General features: G+C 34.0%; 1 protein-coding gene across 3 annotated transcripts in view; it reads right to left on the bottom strand.

Annotated features, from left to right (window-relative positions):
• Positions 1 to 8797: 8797 nt before the first annotated feature.
• The window catches only part of CDK6 (cyclin dependent kinase 6), a 141946-nt gene continuing 132178 nt past the window's right edge, over positions 8798 to 18565 (bottom strand). For all 3 annotated transcript variants that reach the window (XM_087947712.1, XM_087947713.1, XM_087947714.1), the window contains 3 exons: positions 15401 to 15451; positions 11720 to 11855; positions 8798 to 9504 (listed from right to left, as the gene is read on the bottom strand). In XM_087947712.1, the coding sequence (XP_087803838.1) occupies positions 9358 to 9504; positions 11720 to 11855; positions 15401 to 15451 (334 nt within the window). In that variant the 3' untranslated portion in view covers positions 8798 to 9357. The remainder of the gene's footprint in view (positions 9505 to 11719; positions 11856 to 15400; positions 15452 to 18565) is intronic.

Raw genomic sequence — 18565 nt, 5'->3', positions numbered from 1 at the left:
AACTCATCTATATTGTAGTACTTAAATATAAAATCTATTTAACAAGCAACACTAAACCTCTTATTTGGCTGTTTCCTTTACACATATCTGGTGTTAAACTCAACTAAGGAAGGTTTGTTCTCATTCATTTAAAGGATTGTGCTCTAAATACCTGCATTTCTGTGAGCATGAAAATAAACTGCAATGTTGTAATGTCCTAAGTATCTGACAGAAATCATATCAAATGTATCATAACATCATCACCAGGAATTACATAATTTGAATAATTTGCTTGCTGTCATGATGCATGTGACATCACTTTCCCCTTGCTTCCCCATGATGTCCATTTGTTACATCAAGGAATCCTGCTTTAAAATTGACAGGAAGGTGAACACATTTGCAGGTGGTCTTCAACCTTTTGTCTGTCAATAGACTATTTCCATGACATAAAGAAGTATGACAAGCCACACAGGACTGCATTATCACATTTCTGCACATCTTTTTTTAAACATTCAAATCTTTAATCAAACTTTCTTAAAACTTCTATAATTAGCAGATTTGATGACATCTACTAATATGGACATCTAAGCAATGTAGAGATACGTATATGATTAGTCCAAGCAGCCCACCAATAATTTTGTGATACGCAATATTTCAAAATAGTTAATATAAGTTCTAGGCATAAATGTTATTGTTTCATACAGTACATTTCTAAACTTGTTTAACAAAACTACTTGTAATAAGTGTTCACAGAATTTCAGCATTGTTATGATTGCAGAATGTAGATATAACATAGCATGGACACTCTAAAACAACCTCTTGATGTAACAAATATTGAAGAGCAGAACATAGGCAGTTTGATCCATGATGTTTTGTTGCAAACTAACATCACCTAGTTGAATGAGAAACACAAATTCTTTAAACAGCAGTAACTATGTTACATCGATGTATGCAGCTTTGAAAAGAAACAGTAGTTGAAGCAGTTTTGATGCTCTTATCCAAAAAGCAGGACATGACTGAAGAATAGCGTAATCTTTTATCTCATTTAATGCTCCACTGAAAGTGCCATTTTCAGTTTAAGGAAACTTTTATTGCAATTAGCCAAAAATCATAAATGGCTTTTGATATAAAAGTGACTTCATTAGGACAGATGCTATTTATTAATTTAATATGCTGCCATCTCATATTAAGTGTCCTAATGGCATAATTCTAAGGGTTGTGTTTAATAGAACAGAGAAAATAATTCCAGATTAAACAGCATAATATACAAGGCCCATTAAGCACAGATACCAAGTTCTAAACATATTAGATGCTATGATACTCCCTTATATTGCACTGGAGAGTTCAGATCCATTCTTACAAGTTTTGGAAGATTTTACTCAGAAAAGTATGCCTGACTTTCTCCCATTCACAGCACACTATCAGTAGTAGCAATATTTGGGGTGAAACCACATCTTTTAAATTAAAGGCAAATGGATCTTTGGCTGACTCTGTGATACATGATCACTCTCTTTTGTAGATGGTTTGATTTCGTAGGCAAAGTTTCACTTGTTGATTTTTATAGCAGTGGTAATCCATGTTATCTTCAGGCCAAATTCTAACAACCTTTTTTTCAACCTTGAGAATAATGTTTTGATTCATCAGATTTTGTGGAAGGCTAAAATTATATTATATTGCTTTCAATTTGGACTGATGGCATGGAAGCAGAGATAAGAAAACTAATGACCAGAATAAAATAATTTTAAAAGCCGGTCAATGTTTTATAAACATCCATGTATTTCAGATTTAATCAGTATGTCCTCTTAGAAAGAATATCTGAACATACTGAGTCCCTGCTGAACTATAGAGTTAGGTGCAGAGACACTGAATTCATATTTTTTAAAATCATAAATGCCCCTAGCTTCTAATAATTAACAGGTTCATAAATATTCCACTTTCACTTCTCCCCTTCTTTTATTTTATAATAAGAAAAAAAAAAGAAACTAAGATTTGAGAAGTACAATTCTTACCTTAATCCACAATTTTTCTCCAAAACTTTATACGGAAGCAGGGGTCTAGTATTGTAGTATAATTTGTTATTGAAATTAAAGCATGGATCATTCATGAAACTGATGCTTTTGAACTTCAGCTCAGTATATGAAATGTGCTGTTATAATTTGTAGTTCAACAATTAGGCTATTCTTTTATATCACATCTTCTGTTTTGCTAACAGCAGCGATAACTACATATATTAGTAGTGACTATCCTCAATCAAATATCTTTTGTTGAATAGATTGTGTCTAGAAGTATAGAAGAATGTTTTTTTCCTTGGCATCCCATTCAACATATGTAGAATTATTAAATCATTGTCACATATTTTTATTTTTATATACAGAGTTATCAAAGCTAACATTTATCAGAAATCATGGACATATTTCTAAGATTACAAAAAAGAAAAAGGAAATAATGAAGCTAATTAAATGTAACTAATTTCCCACAACATCTTTTACATTGTACTGTTCTATAAATTTTACTCTATTTAAACTTTTCAAGTTCACCTATGTTCTTTTCAAAAACAAGATCTAAAAGATACTACATCCAACAAGCTTTGTCTCTTTAGTGGCAAAATACAAATATTATATTATGCAGCTCGTTCAGGTGATTTATTTAAAATTCTGTAAACCTTTTAGTCTAATAAGATTGGCAGCTCACAATCTATAATGAACATTAAAAAAACAATATTGCAAGAGGTCAGATCTCTACACTTTAATTTTAAGACTACATACTACATTTTATTTCAGCTCCAAGTAGCTGAGAGATTCACTTCAGTAACTTGTAACATACATCATTTAAGATAGCAATCATTTACACTGCAGATACACAATAAGGTGGAAATAAATGTTGACCCTATCAACTGGGTTTGAGTGCAGTTTCTAACCATGTGTCTTCATTAAATCAGCCAGTTACTAAGAAAGAACCTGAGACTGCATTTTTTTTGTAACTAAACCTTTACTCCACAGTAAATTTCACTGGTTTAGATGGAAGGGTTTCAAGAGAAATTCTGATTAGGGACACAATCCTCAAACTGTAACCAACTAATACATTGCATTGTAATCCTGTAGAAAAGTCATCTGATTGAAAATCCTCAGGTTTAATTCTAGGCCTTGAAAGCTCAAAGCAGTTGAGCTAAAGCAGGGGTGTCAAACTCTGGTTGTCACATGACATATGGCTTCCCCCTTTTGCTAAACTCGGCCAGAGCATGTCGCATCTGGCCTGTGGGCTGTAAGTTGACATCCCTGAGCTACAGAAATAGCATCATTAGGATAATTCTATCAACATTTATACCATTAAGTGAGTCAGCCAGCCGTGTTAGACCCTAGCACATCCTATCATTTTGGAATCACCCCGTTCTCAGTGGGGTGCAGAAAACCTGGTATACAAAAAGTTGTTCTTTATTCATAATTGCAATTGCAATTCACTGGAATGTAATTTCGCAAGAATAATGCTGCTGTCTCTTACTCAAGTGAGTGAAGAAATAGAATCTATGTATAACCACTGAAGCACCCATGGCCTGGAATTATGGGCAGAATTTTCTCATTTTCTTGCCTGAAGACGGCAGCATAGATTCCTCACTGTGTGAGCATTAATATGTTGCTCAGAAAAGATAAATAAAAGACCTATGGAAATAAAAGTTCCATAGACTCAGAAACTTTATAATAATCAAGCCGCTTTATAAAATTCCCATTAATATACTCTAAAACTGACAACTTTCTTTAGGGTGGTAGTTCAAATCAAAGTAAATATAATTTAACTACAGACAGAAAACTACTAATCATGTATAACTGCATTTCCAAAATATTAAGAACATAAAAATATTATGTAACAAAATAAAATTAAATGACATGTACTGAAAAAAATGTATTTTGATAGTGAGTATAGACATTTTTGTCATTTTCAAAAAATGAATTTCAAGTTATAATGTTGAACTTATAGAATCTTACTGAGTAAGGTATTTAATCAATGAATGGTCATATTCTTAGGAGGGCAAACCTAGCCCCAGAAATCAACTTCTTTGCTCATAGAGTGAGCATATACAGCAGATGTACACAATTTAAATAGCTTTAGCAAAAGAGGGCAAATAGTCTTTCTGGACTAAAGGCACCTAAAAAGAAATAATTTTAGAGAAGTATTCCAACATGCAAAGAATACTATACAGCAAATAGTAAAGGTGTAAAAATATAATCCACTGTTTTAGGTGTCCTATTTCATTGATACCTTACATCAGAGAAATCATTAAAACAAATACACAAATAGGGTTCACATATTTCTTGAATTAGCTCACACAAATTGCAGTATGATTTACAAAAAAAATTGACAATATACAATAACATAACCCAACAAACCATTTTATGGATTAGCATAACATGAGGATCTAATCACTGGCACTAGGCAGTTTAGAAAAGTAGTAGTATATATTGTGTAAAAAGGGCGTGCTGATTTCTTATCTTCACAAATCAGACATAGGCACAATAAGAAGCCATAATGAGATCAATATTGTAAATGCAATATTATGGAAATATGTGTATTTTCATCATATTCACATTCTTTGATGACATAATACAAATTGTCATTTTCCCCTCACTGATCTTTCCAGATACACCTGCAACTGGAAGACATTAGCAATGGATAGGAGAAACAATAGATCCTAATAAATCAAAGCTTGTGATGCAAAATACATACTCTTCAAAAATAGAAGCCACTGACTGGAAATTGTCAAGTTAAACCCATCTACATTGGGGTTATGAAGAATATATATTGTGAATGGCATCAGCAGCCAGAGGATTTGTCATCAGGATAAGAGTTGACAGAAAAGGCTTTATTTAGTCAACATTTAAAGCTTTAAATGACATAATTTAGACTGAAAATTCCACTAGAATTTGTAATTAGATAAATATAAAAAGAAGCGAACAGACTGCACACTTGAAAAATCAAAAAAACAATATTTTCCCTGCAAGATCCTTTAGAATGTATATTGAAACTATTCAAAAGCTTTTATTTGCTAAACATACAACTGGCTGACTATATTAATTTTTGACAATATAATTAACAATATTATGAACACAATATACTAAATATCCCGAGAAGGAAGCAAATTGCTGGATGAAAGTCAACATCAAAACAGTCTTCAAAAAAAAGGGTTTAGAGATTAATAACCTCAAAAACAATAAGTTTATTAGCTTTTGGTGAGCTGACAGAGGAGATTTAAGCTTTGAATGCCTTCCAGCAGCTCCTGCTATTCTAGAGATTTCTAACAGTCTGCTTGGTTTCTATGCTGGAAAAAGAAGGGTGATAACATATTTCCATTTTCTTGTAGTTCTCTCACCTACATGCTATTTCCTGTTGCTTTATAATCAGATGGATACTTAAATTTAAGGGTATGCTGAGGTCTCCCTTAAGTATATCTGAAATTTCTCCACACTAACATCCACTGTTTTCTGAAATCCTGACTCTTACTTATTCCATTTAGTTTGTCACTTCCATGTGTTCCACAAGTAAAATTATATCTATATGTATTAATTAAGTGAAATATAATGAATATAAAATAGTTTATAATGATTTAATAAAATATGTGCAGTTAATTTATCCTGACATCATGCAGGGTAAAAAATTTCTAAACCACAAACCATGCTAACAAACCTCATTAAAAGAGGAGCACTTGCTAAAAGCTTTTTTTAAAAAAATGCTGTAAATATGCTTAACTTTTTAAAACTCAATGTGGTGTGTACTGGATTATTGGATGAATTTTTATGCAATACGAGAAAATCTATAAGCCATAAAGAAGATATTGTTAACTGTAAAGATATCTGAGGTTGTATCTTTCTGAATTATCCTACATTTTAAAGTAATTGTAATTTCTAGCAGCCAAGAAATCTGAACAATATAAAAAGTGAATAATATATGCATATTTTATATAAACAAGTAACAAAATACATACATGATATAACTTTTATCAAGAGGAATAGTCGTGAAAACGGCTGACAGCAAGCAAAACCAGCTTGAGATATACTGCTGTCCAAGAGGTTAAAATAGAAGATACTAAAGATAAACTTCAATTTAATACCTTGCAATAAGATACTAGAACTCAATACATGTTATTTTAGACTGCAAACTTTGAATTGCTATGTAAGCGTATATTCAGACCAGGAAAGAAGAAGAATGTTAAATACAGTGGTACATTTAATGTCCCCACATTCCTGTTAAAAATGAGACTAGCTAACCTAAACAATTCCCATAAACAAAACAAACATTTTATGGTACATTGATGAACAGTATAGCTGGTGCAGGTTACAATACACACACGAAAGACTCCTATCATGCTGCAAGAAAATTTTGCCAGAATACTGTTGCTCAGCATCCAATCTATTGCTCTTTAGCCCAAAGAGCTATATTGTAAATGATGGCCTTCAAATTGCAGCAAGGTTTTGAGTCGCTTCCACCTCAAAACTCCTCACAGGATCTTCTGTCACATCCTAAGAAATTATGGTCAGAAATGACAAAGTGAAAAATTCTGCTGGAAACTGCAAGCCCAGTTGAGTTTTAGGGCAAGTCCTTTGGGTCAGAGCCAAGGAACTGAACTGGTAGCAGGAGAGATTCTTCTGCAGGGATTCCCTGAGCTAAATCTATGCCAAATCTAAATACATAAAGTTGAATAATTTCTATTGCACATAGTTGGCAACATGAATTGCAGAACAAACGTTCTTATATTTGTAAAGATAGTATCTTGAAACTAAGAGAAGCAATTAGACATTCAGCTTAGAACTATATGATATAGATGTAATAACTAGGATTCATCAGGAAGAGTAGAAACTGTATTTAAAGAACATAGGATACTACATTTAACCATTCAACTATTAATTTATCTACTATTTGAATTAAACCAGCTATCCAAGGTTAAAGGTAGGTTTGTCCTTCCTAACTAAATATCAGGAATACAATATTGGCTTTTTTTTCAGAGCTCTGCCTTTTAACAAGTTGTTCTTCAGTATTTCTTTTGGTCACTGCATCTCCACAATGTAAAAATTGGAAATATAATAGGCTACTTGAATTGCTCATATTTGTGAAGTATGACATATCTGCTGTTGCTTAATCTGAAATAATTTCATTTATATTCCCATAAAATACTAAATTCTCTTAAATTCATTCTGGATTGCAATAGTAGTAACTAAAAACCAGTAATTGTCATTGTGTTACTCTACAGAAGTTCAAGATAAATGCAAAATGTCAGCATAGCAGAGTTTCAGTTTCTGGAAAATAATTTGAAATAGGTTTGCAAACTTCTATAGCAAGATATTTTGTTTAGTACTTTGGACAACTGTAGTCCTATGTACCTATGTTCCACTGAGAAAAAATTATTGAGATACACCACCTAGGAAAATAAACCAAATGCAATGCTGAATTTTTGGATTCATGTACTTTTTCATCCCTTATATAGGCTACAAATAAAATGTATGAGTATTATACATGAAAATATTGGGAACTTATTCCAGAAATTAATATTCAAAGTATGAAGAAATAGTTGATACAACTTAGTAAATTGAAAAGGATTATTAGATAGCAGAGCAACAATTATAACTGATAAGAAGGCAATCCATTGACTAGTTTCAGTAGCACCTGTATCCTCTGATTTGTTCCAACCATTAATGTTGCCCTGGAGCTATATTAGAGGCAACCAAGTGAGACGTGGATTAAGAATATTTTATCAAATCATACTACAAAAATAAATTTTCTTTTTAAAATTCTATTTTTTTTTTACAAAAACTCTAAAAACATAGACATATAATGCAAGATTTAAAATATTTATATTGACGTGTGTGACTTACTCATTAAAGTTGACTTACAAATAAAGCAAATGTGAAAGGCAAAGCAGGGCAGTGCAGTATGGTTTACTAACATTTTCATATAGAAAAATAAAGTCTATTGAATTATATTAAATGTCAGATTGGAAGAAATTCGAAGCAAATGTGAAGGTTATATGGTTTGATGTCTGAGTTAATTGCAATCATGACATACAGGCTTGAATGTCAGCTACAAGCACCTGGTTTCTCAATGCATGCTACTCCAATGCATGTTTATTCAGAATTAAGTCTCCGTAAACTAGATCCATGTTTACACCACCATACAGTACTTCAGTACATTACTTCCATTATAATCCCTGTGGATTTTAATTTGTTGTCCCAGAGATTTCAAAGGACCAGCTTTAAATATATCTGCAGTTGAACATTTTGTTCAAAATAATTTACCCTCAAGAGAGAAATGCACAGGACTGCAGATTTTTTTCTTTTCTTTTTTCTTTTGTATGTGCTGTGCAGAAATTCACAAAGGATTCAATGGGAGTTCAGTCCCAAATAAGTGGGAATAGTCTGTAATTTATTAAAGATTCTATACACAGTTGTGCCTTACTAAATCTAACAGGGCTTATTTTGGAGATATTTTCAGGTTGCCATTTTAGTTTATGTATACATATGTGCATGTGTGGGTAAGCAAAATTAAGTGCTCATATATACACACAAGTATATAGGAACACTTATTTTTGTTCTTATTTCATCCTTGACTCTGAAAATGACATATCTGTAATTCATAATTTCCCAAATCATAGAAGTGTAGTATTAGAAAAGAATGTGCAACATTTCATAGATGAAATGTTGTGCAATTGACATAAATTGAGTAGGTGTTAGGAATGATTGCTACGAATTAATTTCTTTAAAATCACCTGTTCCCTTTACCATATGTATATTATTAATATTTGAAGATTAAGTCACAGACACAACAAAAGTTATCATTTCCATCTCTTATTAGGGAAGGAACCTATGGATTATAATAGTCAGATGTATTTGTTTACATTTTTCTCTTAACTTTAGGGTAGAAAGAATCAATAGTTCAATGTCACCCTTTTAAATATTACTTCAACAATATTTCTGAATTCAAGATCAAGAAAATAAACAGCTAAACAAACTACCACCATAACTCCCAGAGGAGAGAGGCACATCAAACTTCAGCACCCAGAAACAGAAATCAAGTCATATTTTGGCAGAGACTCTGAATTCTTCTAATCCATGGTGGCATCGTTCAACGCTAGAAGAAAAAGGCAGCAAAAGTGATCAACAGCTTCTTCATCCTGAAGATTTCCAGACAAATACCAAGCTATAAAGTTTTTGTATTTTGCACTGTATTGACATGCCTAACTGTGTTTTTTTCCCTTGGAGAGGCAGAGCATCATTTTGAAGAACTACATAATTACATGAAGTCTTCAAGAACGTTTTCAGACATACAATGATGCTTTTTACCTTTAACAGTGATCTTATCAAGCTTTGTTTCTCCTTAGGTTAGCCTGATAAAGCCTTACAGTGAATTCATCTCTGTGGAGTTTTGACTGGAGGACACATCAGAATCTGCATTCTCTTTGCATTTCTCCAAGTCATGGAAGTAAGGATGGGCTAAGGCATCATAAGCTGATATTCTCTTCATAGGATTGAATGTCAGACATTTCTGTATAAGATAGAGAAAACAATTAGTAGCAGGCAACATTCTGAAGGATTCAGCAACTCACTTTTTCTACTGCTGACCCAGTGACTTAACAAGAAAAGGCAAAGATTTATTAGATAGTGATCTTTTTTAAGATATAGTCAAAGCTTTTGTCTATATTGTCATCGGCAATTCATGTAATTATGAATGTAAGCATGTAATTATTCTTATTGGGGAAAAAATATGCAGAATCAAGTCCAGGTAATACTTGAAAGAGTATTACCAACAGAAAACCAAAAAATCTTAGATTAGATTGGAAAAATCAATAAATAGTGAGAAAAATCAATAAACTGAATACACGTAGTTCTCAATTTACAATCATTTATTTAACAGCTGTTTGAAGTTGCAATGGTACTGAGAACAGTGACCATCAGTCCACACACTTAAAACCATCACATGACAAAATCCAGGCCATTGGCAACTGGCATATATTTACAACAGTTGAAGAGTCTTGGGTTTCATACGATTGTCATTTTTGATCTTTCCTGGGGACTTCTGACAAAGTCAGTAGAGAAAGCCAGATTCCCTTAATGACAGGAGCAATAAAATCACAAAATTAAGCACAACTCATTTAACAATCATCGTTTAGCGATGAAAATTTCACTCCCAATTGTGATAGCAAGTCAAAGATTGCCTATACCTGTGATGGCGAACCTAGGGCACATGAGCCATTGCCCCAGTTCAGCTCTGCTGTGCATGTGCGCACGCCTCCTCCCAGCCACCTGGTCTTTGGGTCTCAGCCGTGCATCACGGGGGGAGGGGTGCATATGCGGGGGTCATGCATGCACGCGCAGTGTGAAGCGCATGTGCAGGGCATTTTGGGGATACGCATATACACACGCTCTTTGGGCCGAAAAGATTAGCCATCAGTGGCCTATATTTTATCAGGAAAAGTAGAGACTCACTAGGAGTCAAATTCAGCTTGAAGATGACTATACTTTATCATTAACGCTATTAATAAATGTACTAAGAAAAATCCCCAACAAGATCACATCAGTTCTGAAGTATTAGCTGTTATTATACTACCAAAAAAAAGATATATATTCTGCAATTGTATGGGATATTGAATTCATTTGCTCACCAGTTTCTTAGATGATTATGTATATACTGTAAGAGTAATATTTTGTTTCATGCTGTTTCATGCACTTTTCATGCTGTACAGTTACTACCCAAGTTATTAAATTACAATAAATTTTGAATGCGCAATTTGATAGTTTATGTTGATTGATATGATCTCATTATAAGTACTGTAATTATTCTACCTCAGATTTTTTTTGTTAATGTGTATAATTTGATCTGTGAAAAAGAAAATCATTTTGCTGCAACACTTGTTGAATGAAATACAGAGGTAAAATCACGATGCCACTAATAAAGTATCTAAATACTGTTAAATTTTTTCAAATGGAGTATATCCTCTTTTAAAATATTTCTTAGGAAAACTAGACATCATAAAAGTATTCCTTCATTTATATTAACAGAAACCAATAGCAGTCCAAGTTATGGCATTGATATGGTATAGCAGGGGCCTGTTTTAGTCAATCATAATGAAATGATTTAAGAATGCAGAGAGAGGACATTCAGTTATTGATATGATTTTTTTTTTATATAACTAAGCCTATTAATTCAAGAAAGGCTCAAAGGACACCCTAATCTGATCTTTTCAACACCATCTTTTATTCTGTCTCACATTCTCCAAACCCTAATACTACAGGCTGTTTCTGAGAGGGAAGAAAAAGTCCACAGGAGGTTCTAGTAGATGAATGCAGTTATCTATACTCTTTCTATGCCCAAAGATCCACTCCTTTGGGATAACACAGCCTAAAGTTGCCTTTGGCAACACAGGGTTTAATAATAAAAAGTTTAATAATAAAATAAACAAATAAGTAATTTTTTCAGAGTCTCCCTTAAAGTATTTTGTGATTTCTGGGTGTTCTTGGTTTATTCTGTGTAGTGAAGATGAAGTTGTGGTTTTAGATTTGAGATTCTTATCTCATCCCAAAGTTTATATTTGAGGATATTTTTTGATATCTCTCAAGCTCTTTTGGTTTTTATTTGATGCTGTAGAAGACTCTTCCATATTTTTTCTCAGCTCAGCAACAGACAGTTATATATATTCCTGACTTTTTTTGTTCCGTATTAAGCTGCTTATTTCTAAAATTTTACTATGACAGATACTTACAAGCAGCAAGTCTTTGCCCAGTTCATCAATATCTGTTACAAGAAGTTCAATGGGCTGTGGGGATTGAGAAGCAAAAGCATTCCTTGGGAGGGCAACATCAATAGGCCAATCTTCTTCTTCAGGAAGACCAACTACTCTGTATAGAAGATAAAAACAAGCAATTATTCCAGGTAAAACATTCTCACCATGTTTGTTTCAGTATCTGATGATGGTTCTCAATTGTGAATTTTCATTGTTTTATTTAAGAGCTTTCAATACAAAATTGTAGAGGCATCTTACATTAATTGCTTTCTTTTAAAATGACAGCTGAAATAATGAAATGGGGGAATTTAATGCGGGAAGCTCCATTTGCGTGACTTGCACACGTGTACAAAACCATCCCAACCACCCTCCGTTGCCACCGCTGCTGGTTGGTGGAATCAGAAAGCTTGGGGATCATTGTTTTAGAGTATTTTTAAAAATATCACAAATGGTGCCACCATTACATATTTTGGAAATATGTTCTGTGGGACTGAAGTTACCAATAAAAGAGTCTTGTCTTAAATGCCTCTCAAACTCTAATGTTAATGCTGAGTTAGTACATTCTCAAAAGATGATCTCATAGTATTGAAGGTTCGGAGTTGAACTGATGCCCTTTAAATAGTTTAGGAAGAAATATTTGTCTCATGTCCATATTACCTATATGCTTCCCCAGAACATTCAATTATTCTTTATGTTACACTTTTTATTAGAAAATTTTATTTGAAGATTTGGAGCGGGAGCAAATGTAGTTTCTCATAACTGCACAGAAACATTAGTGTGGCTAACACCATTAATATTAAACAAAATTCAGTATACGGTGCACCTTAAAATATAAACAGGGAAATGCTGATTTCCAAATAGTGGAAAAAAATAAAGTGAAACATATGTGGTCATTCATACAATTAAAATTCACTTGAAGTTGTAATTGAGAATTTAAAGAACTCAAAAACTTTATAAAAGACTCTGAAAAAAATGAAAAAGAAACATGGCATCTAACAGATGGAAAGTTGGCTATTTAGCTCTCATTTTACTTCTTCTCAAATGTAATACATAGACTTTATAATGGCAGTTAGTATAATACAAGACACAAGTTACATCTGATGATTTGGAATTAAACACTTACGCACCACAAGGGTGCAGCATCCCTCAGGTTTTAATGATTTCTTTTTTTCTTTTTTGGCTGTGAGATGTACTAATGACATTGTGAAGACACCATCAGTGGAATATTCGTCCTTCGGTAGACAATGTGCCAATCTTGACTACCAAAGAGCCACATGAGGTTTCACTGAACCTTGCCAGTACTGAAGGCAGACTGCAGGATAAACAGGAGTTCTTTGGAACTGTTATATAAGTAGTTGTAAAATTAACATTTATTTGTACCACATAATACTTTCTCTAGAAAGCTCTCTGGAAATAAATTAGAATTTCTGTTTACTTTCATTTTTATAACTGGCTTTATTGATAGAAATTATGTCAATGAAATAAATCTAAGATTAAATACTTTACAAAATTTCACTTATAAAAGTTTAGATCTTAAGCTCGAACGACTACAGTGTAGAGCACAGCGGAGGTGTACTGTTATTAGATTTTTACACAGTGTGTTTATAATTTATATATATTGAATATCCTTAGATCCAAGAAAGTTCATTTTTATTGCATGATGTCCTTGGAATACAGTACTTTGCTTCTATAAATCATCCAAGAGAAATTAAATAGATGGATTTGAATCTGAATTATATATCAATTTGGCACTCTCCAGTTGGACTGGATTACAACTCCCATCACTCCCAGTCATTGGCGTGAAGGAAGTTGCAATCTAAATATCTGGAAATGCCGACCTATATAAGAATATTTGGATATAAATAATGACAATGGCGATAAACTTTATATTGTATCAAATGTAAAAATAAAAAGGTCCATTTCCTTTCTGCATTATATACTGGTTACGTAACTTCATGTACTATAATATTCCTTTGATTAGCATATTCCAATATGTAGAAAATGTGATGAATTCCATCTTAAAATATATGTAGCATTTTCATTTTAAAAAAAGTATAGGGAAACATTTGCACAGTAAGAAAAATCACTATTAGTTTAGAATGCTAGAACCATTGGAGTTTTTTCCTGTATAATCTGTACAATAAGAAATACTCAAATTTGCATTTGCTTTTCCTGATTAATAAATGAATAAATAAATTCTTTTCTATGAAAGTAATTGCATCAAGTATAAACACACAAAACAGGGTATTTTACTCCTACTATTCTTGTCCTTGACATTTACTGACCAGAAATACCATAATATGTCATCTTATTAACAAAAAAACAAAACAAATCAGCAAGGCTGCCATACTTCTTGTATTATAAAAATAGAGTAAATGCATTAAAGCTAGACATAAATGAACTACAGCATAACTGCCAGATTCTGAAAAGGGAAACCATTTGAACCTGATTTTTTAAAAAGTTGCACAGGAAAAACTATTCAGTGCATGACAAATTAACCATATTGATGATTCACATAGCATGATGTAAAGTACAGGAAATGTAAACCAGAACCAACAATTGAAAATATTTAATTCAAAATAAAAATATCTAGAAAATAGATAGGGGTGAGTGTACGTGCGTGCGCACACACACATTTGCATACATATATACACACCATCTTTATCATTTGTACAAATAACTTAAGGCAGCAAAAATATCCAAGGCAACTTCCTATTTCTGTTTTCCCCACAACAACAATCCAGTGAGGTGGTTTGGGTTGCGAGAAAGTGACTGGCCCAGAATCTTCCAGCTAGCTCTCATGGCTAAAGAGAACTCAATGGTCTGCTTTTTAGCTTAGTGCCTTTTTAGCACTAGCCCAGAGATCAAAAACTTTAAACACTCAAAGACCCATTTGGACCCGTTTCCCACAGAAAAAAACAAACAAATACAGAGCTACAAAACCCTTCCTGTACCTGTTTCCCAAATGCCACCTCATCTAATCCTATAAGGGAATCCATACATAAAAGTGAACCTCTGCATTCATACGGTTTACTTGACCAGAAACCAGAATACTTAATTGAATATACTACCTCATTCACAGCATTGCTTTATGTATATTGATACACAGATGAAAATCTGAATGCAGTATAGAATTGATTTGTATTTGATTTTTGTATTTGACATTTTTGAAATTATGAAGGATCTCTAAGAATAAGCATGACTTTTAATATTTATAGGATTCATCACTTCAACAATACTGGCAATACTTTAAAAATTAAAACTTATTAAAAAGTTAAACAAAGCAGAAACGTTTAGCGGCCTCCATATACTCAGACTTTAATACAAAGTCTTGCTGAAGAAAGGTTGAGAAAGGAAGATCTAATTTTCTCCACTGAAGCATACACTGGGTTGGCTAAGTTAATTGTATGTAGTTCCCATTGAAAACAATGGAAATTATTTTTGTCTAATCATATTTCACTGCTATCAGTGGGACTTACATACATCTTATTCCAGATCCAATAATCTTGGAATACCTACATTGTAAGTCAGTTTAGAAGCAGTAATCTGGATTCTTGTGTAACAAAATAAGTGAATACTGTATACTTATTAAACAAAACAAATGACCTTGACAAAAAATGGCAAATGACCTTGACAAAAATGCAAGAAGTTAGTACTTACTCAAAGATTTTTCCTAGCTGATCAACATCAGAGTTTCCACGGAAAAGCGGCCTAAAACAAAAAAGAAAGCACACACATTTTCAATACAGTAATTAAAATATATTTTAAGATCACCCATCTAACTTTTTCCCATGTTTTCCCAATACTAATTATTTTAGTTTCTTCAATTTCTCACTGCCCCAAAGCACACATTTTGAACCTCATCCAATGCACCCTGCTCCCAGAGTTCAGTACTGAACTTTTAGACAGCTGCTTCTCAGCCAACTTCTACCACCTGGTGAAAATTAGTAGATTCACCGATGCAAAAAAAAATATTCTTGTTTATTATAATCCCTCTAAAGAAAATGTTATGGAGTTGTTTTTTTTAAAAAAAGAAAGGTTATCTGCTTTATGTATTTCTCTGTGACAATACAAATACTTTGGGTGAATATGAGATGCTAATTGCAGACATTGATAGTTTGATATTAGTATATATGAACCATCCTTGTATTTTTCTGTAATTGATGGATATTGGTTACTGAAACCATAGGCACAAAACTCGGGGTTAATTTGAGAAAACTCCCTAAATTCTGCAGTTAAGAAAGCCCTTTTATTAAATTGGCAATTTTGCAAGACTCATACCAGTTCTTGAAGAATTATTAATCCTGAGCCAGTCATGAATAACAAAGCATTTTCCACAGATTAACTCATTGGAAACCACCTCACAGCATGACAAAATCTAGCAAATATGTTACATCGGAAAGGGAAATTCATGTTTAGCAAAGAAACATTTCTAATCCAAACAACTCTGCAGAGCCATGAGAGCAACTCTAAAACTGCCATTACAGCAGCCTCAAATTCTGGTCCAAAAGGCAGATATGGAAACCAAAAGAAATTAACCTCCAAAGTCAAATGCCGGGTAGCAATGTGCCATAAGAGTTCCAAAATTCTGTATGAGAAGACATTTGGGAAAAATAAAACATCACCAGCTTACTTAGATATCTTGATTAAACATCTCCTTGTGATATATATCTCTGGAACTTTGTTTTTATTTCTTTCAAAGAATGCCCAGAACCTATATCATTATAGTTTGGGATATATAGAACAACTCAAAATCCAAAGGCTAAGAAAACACTTCTCTATAAAAATGTGTAATTCAAAAGTTTATAAAAGTAACCTTTTTACTGAGAAATAACAGTTCTCACTTGCCAGAGTATTGAAGAAGCATGCTGCTAAGCAGCAAGGTCAAATAAGTAGGTTTATTCCATCACCATCCCGCCCCATTTAGAAAAAAGGTGGGAGTGGGGGAAGAAAGAAGTAAGTGACCATGTTAAGAAAAGACATAACACCATTAATGAGTTGATGAAATCAGAAGGAATGTAGAATATATATAACAGCATGGCTTCTACATTCCTTATATGTATATGTGTTTTCTTAAGTTTTATATGTTTTATATGTTTTCTTAAGTTTTCGCGGTATTACATGTATGGCCTTCAGCTTTGTTGGTATTTTCCCGTCATTATAGTTGTGCTTTTAAAGTTGTAGCACGTTTCAGCAGAATCTCATCTGCCATCATCAGGCTTCTGTGTTGTGTCCGTCTGACACAACACAGAAGCCTGATGATGGCAGATGAGATTCTGCTGAAACGCTTGCTACAACTTTAAAAGCACAACTATAATGATGGAAAATACCAACAAAGCTGAAGGCCATACATACATACATACATATCATACATACATACATACATACATACATACATATATATAATTTGTTTTCTGAGGTTCTCATGGTATTTGTATGTGGATCTTTGGTTATTCGGGTTTTCTCCCGCGTAAGATTGGAAGTATCTAGGCAACGTTTCGATGAAGTCTCATTCATCATCTTCAGGCTTCTGTCTTCAGCTCTGTGCTTCTCAGAGTGATGTGAGCTTGCAGCTGCTTCTTCCTTTTAACTGCTAGTGGGGTGTGACTTGATTGGGTGGGGGCTTGGCTGTGTTCTGATTGGGTGGGGGTGTGTTCTCATTGGTTGGGGGTTTGGCTGTGTTCTGATTGGTTGGGGGGTTGGCCATGTTCTGATTGGCTGGAGGTGTGTTCTGTTCCGGTGGGGGCTTGGTTGTGCTCAGATTGGTCTTAGTTACTGGGGATTTGAGCTGGTGAGCTGTGATCTTGCTGTTTGGCTTCGAGTTCGTGGTCGTGCTGCATCTTCATGGTGGGGGTCAGTTCGCTTCATGTATGGCTCAGGGGGTTTGAAGTGGGTAGTGATGCAGCTGCAGTGCGGCTTCTGGTCTGTGGTGGTCTCATCTTCTGTGTGGGTGTGAGTCTGCTTTTTACGTGGAAGTGTGGTGGTAGCATCTTGTGTGGCCCTCGTGGGTGTGGGTCTGGTGTCATTCATCATGTTAGGTACTCGTCTGTTCATGAGGGCGGGTTTCCAAATGGCTGGTAAGCGGGAGGTGTCATCTCTTTTATTCATGCTGTGTGGGCGTTTTTCTATCTCTATGGCTTCTCTGATTATTCTGTTGTTGAAGTGTTCGGTTTGGCGATAGTTCTGGTATTTTTAAAGTCAATCTCATGTCCTGTGGCTTTAAGGTGTTGGACCAGGGAAGAGGTCGGTTCTTCTTTTTTGATTGAGTTCTTATGTTCTTCAACGCGTGCACTTATTCTCCTGTTAGTTTGTCCAATGTATGTGGTGGGGCAGGCGGTGCAAGGGATTTCGTATACTCCTTGGTTTTCTAACTCGATTTTGTCTTTAGGGTTTCTTAGGATGGTGGATATTTTTCTGTTTGTGCAGAATGCTGTTTTAATGTTGTGTTTTTGGAGGATCTTGCTGATTTTGTCTGTAGTGCCTTTTATATATGGGAGGAGGGCTTTGCCGTTCTCTTGTTCTCTGTCTTGGATTTTGGTTGGGGTTTCTTTTTGGATTAGGTGGGTAATCTTCTTTCTTTGGAATCCATTGGCTGTTAGTATGTTGGTGAGAGTGTTTAGTTCGGTTTTTAGGTGTTGTTCATCAGCTAAGCATTTTGTTCTGGAGATGAGTGTCTCAGCTACGGAATTGATCTGTGCTGGGTGGTGGTGTGAGAGTGCATATAGATAGCGGTTAGTATGTGTTTTCTTCTGGTAGATGGTGTGTCCTAGGGAGCCATTGGGTTTTTTGTATACCAAGACATCTAGGAAGGGAAGTTGATTGTTA

The sequence above is a fragment of the Notechis scutatus genome, chromosome Z (genome assembly GCF_049901735.1).
Source record: "Notechis scutatus isolate UNSWTSFEM ecotype Mainland chromosome Z, rNotScu1.2, whole genome shotgun sequence".
NCBI lineage: Eukaryota > Metazoa > Chordata > Lepidosauria > Squamata > Elapidae > Notechis > Notechis scutatus.
The sequence above is the reverse complement of the archived record's forward strand: the minus strand, read 5'-3'. Positions and strand labels throughout refer to the sequence as shown.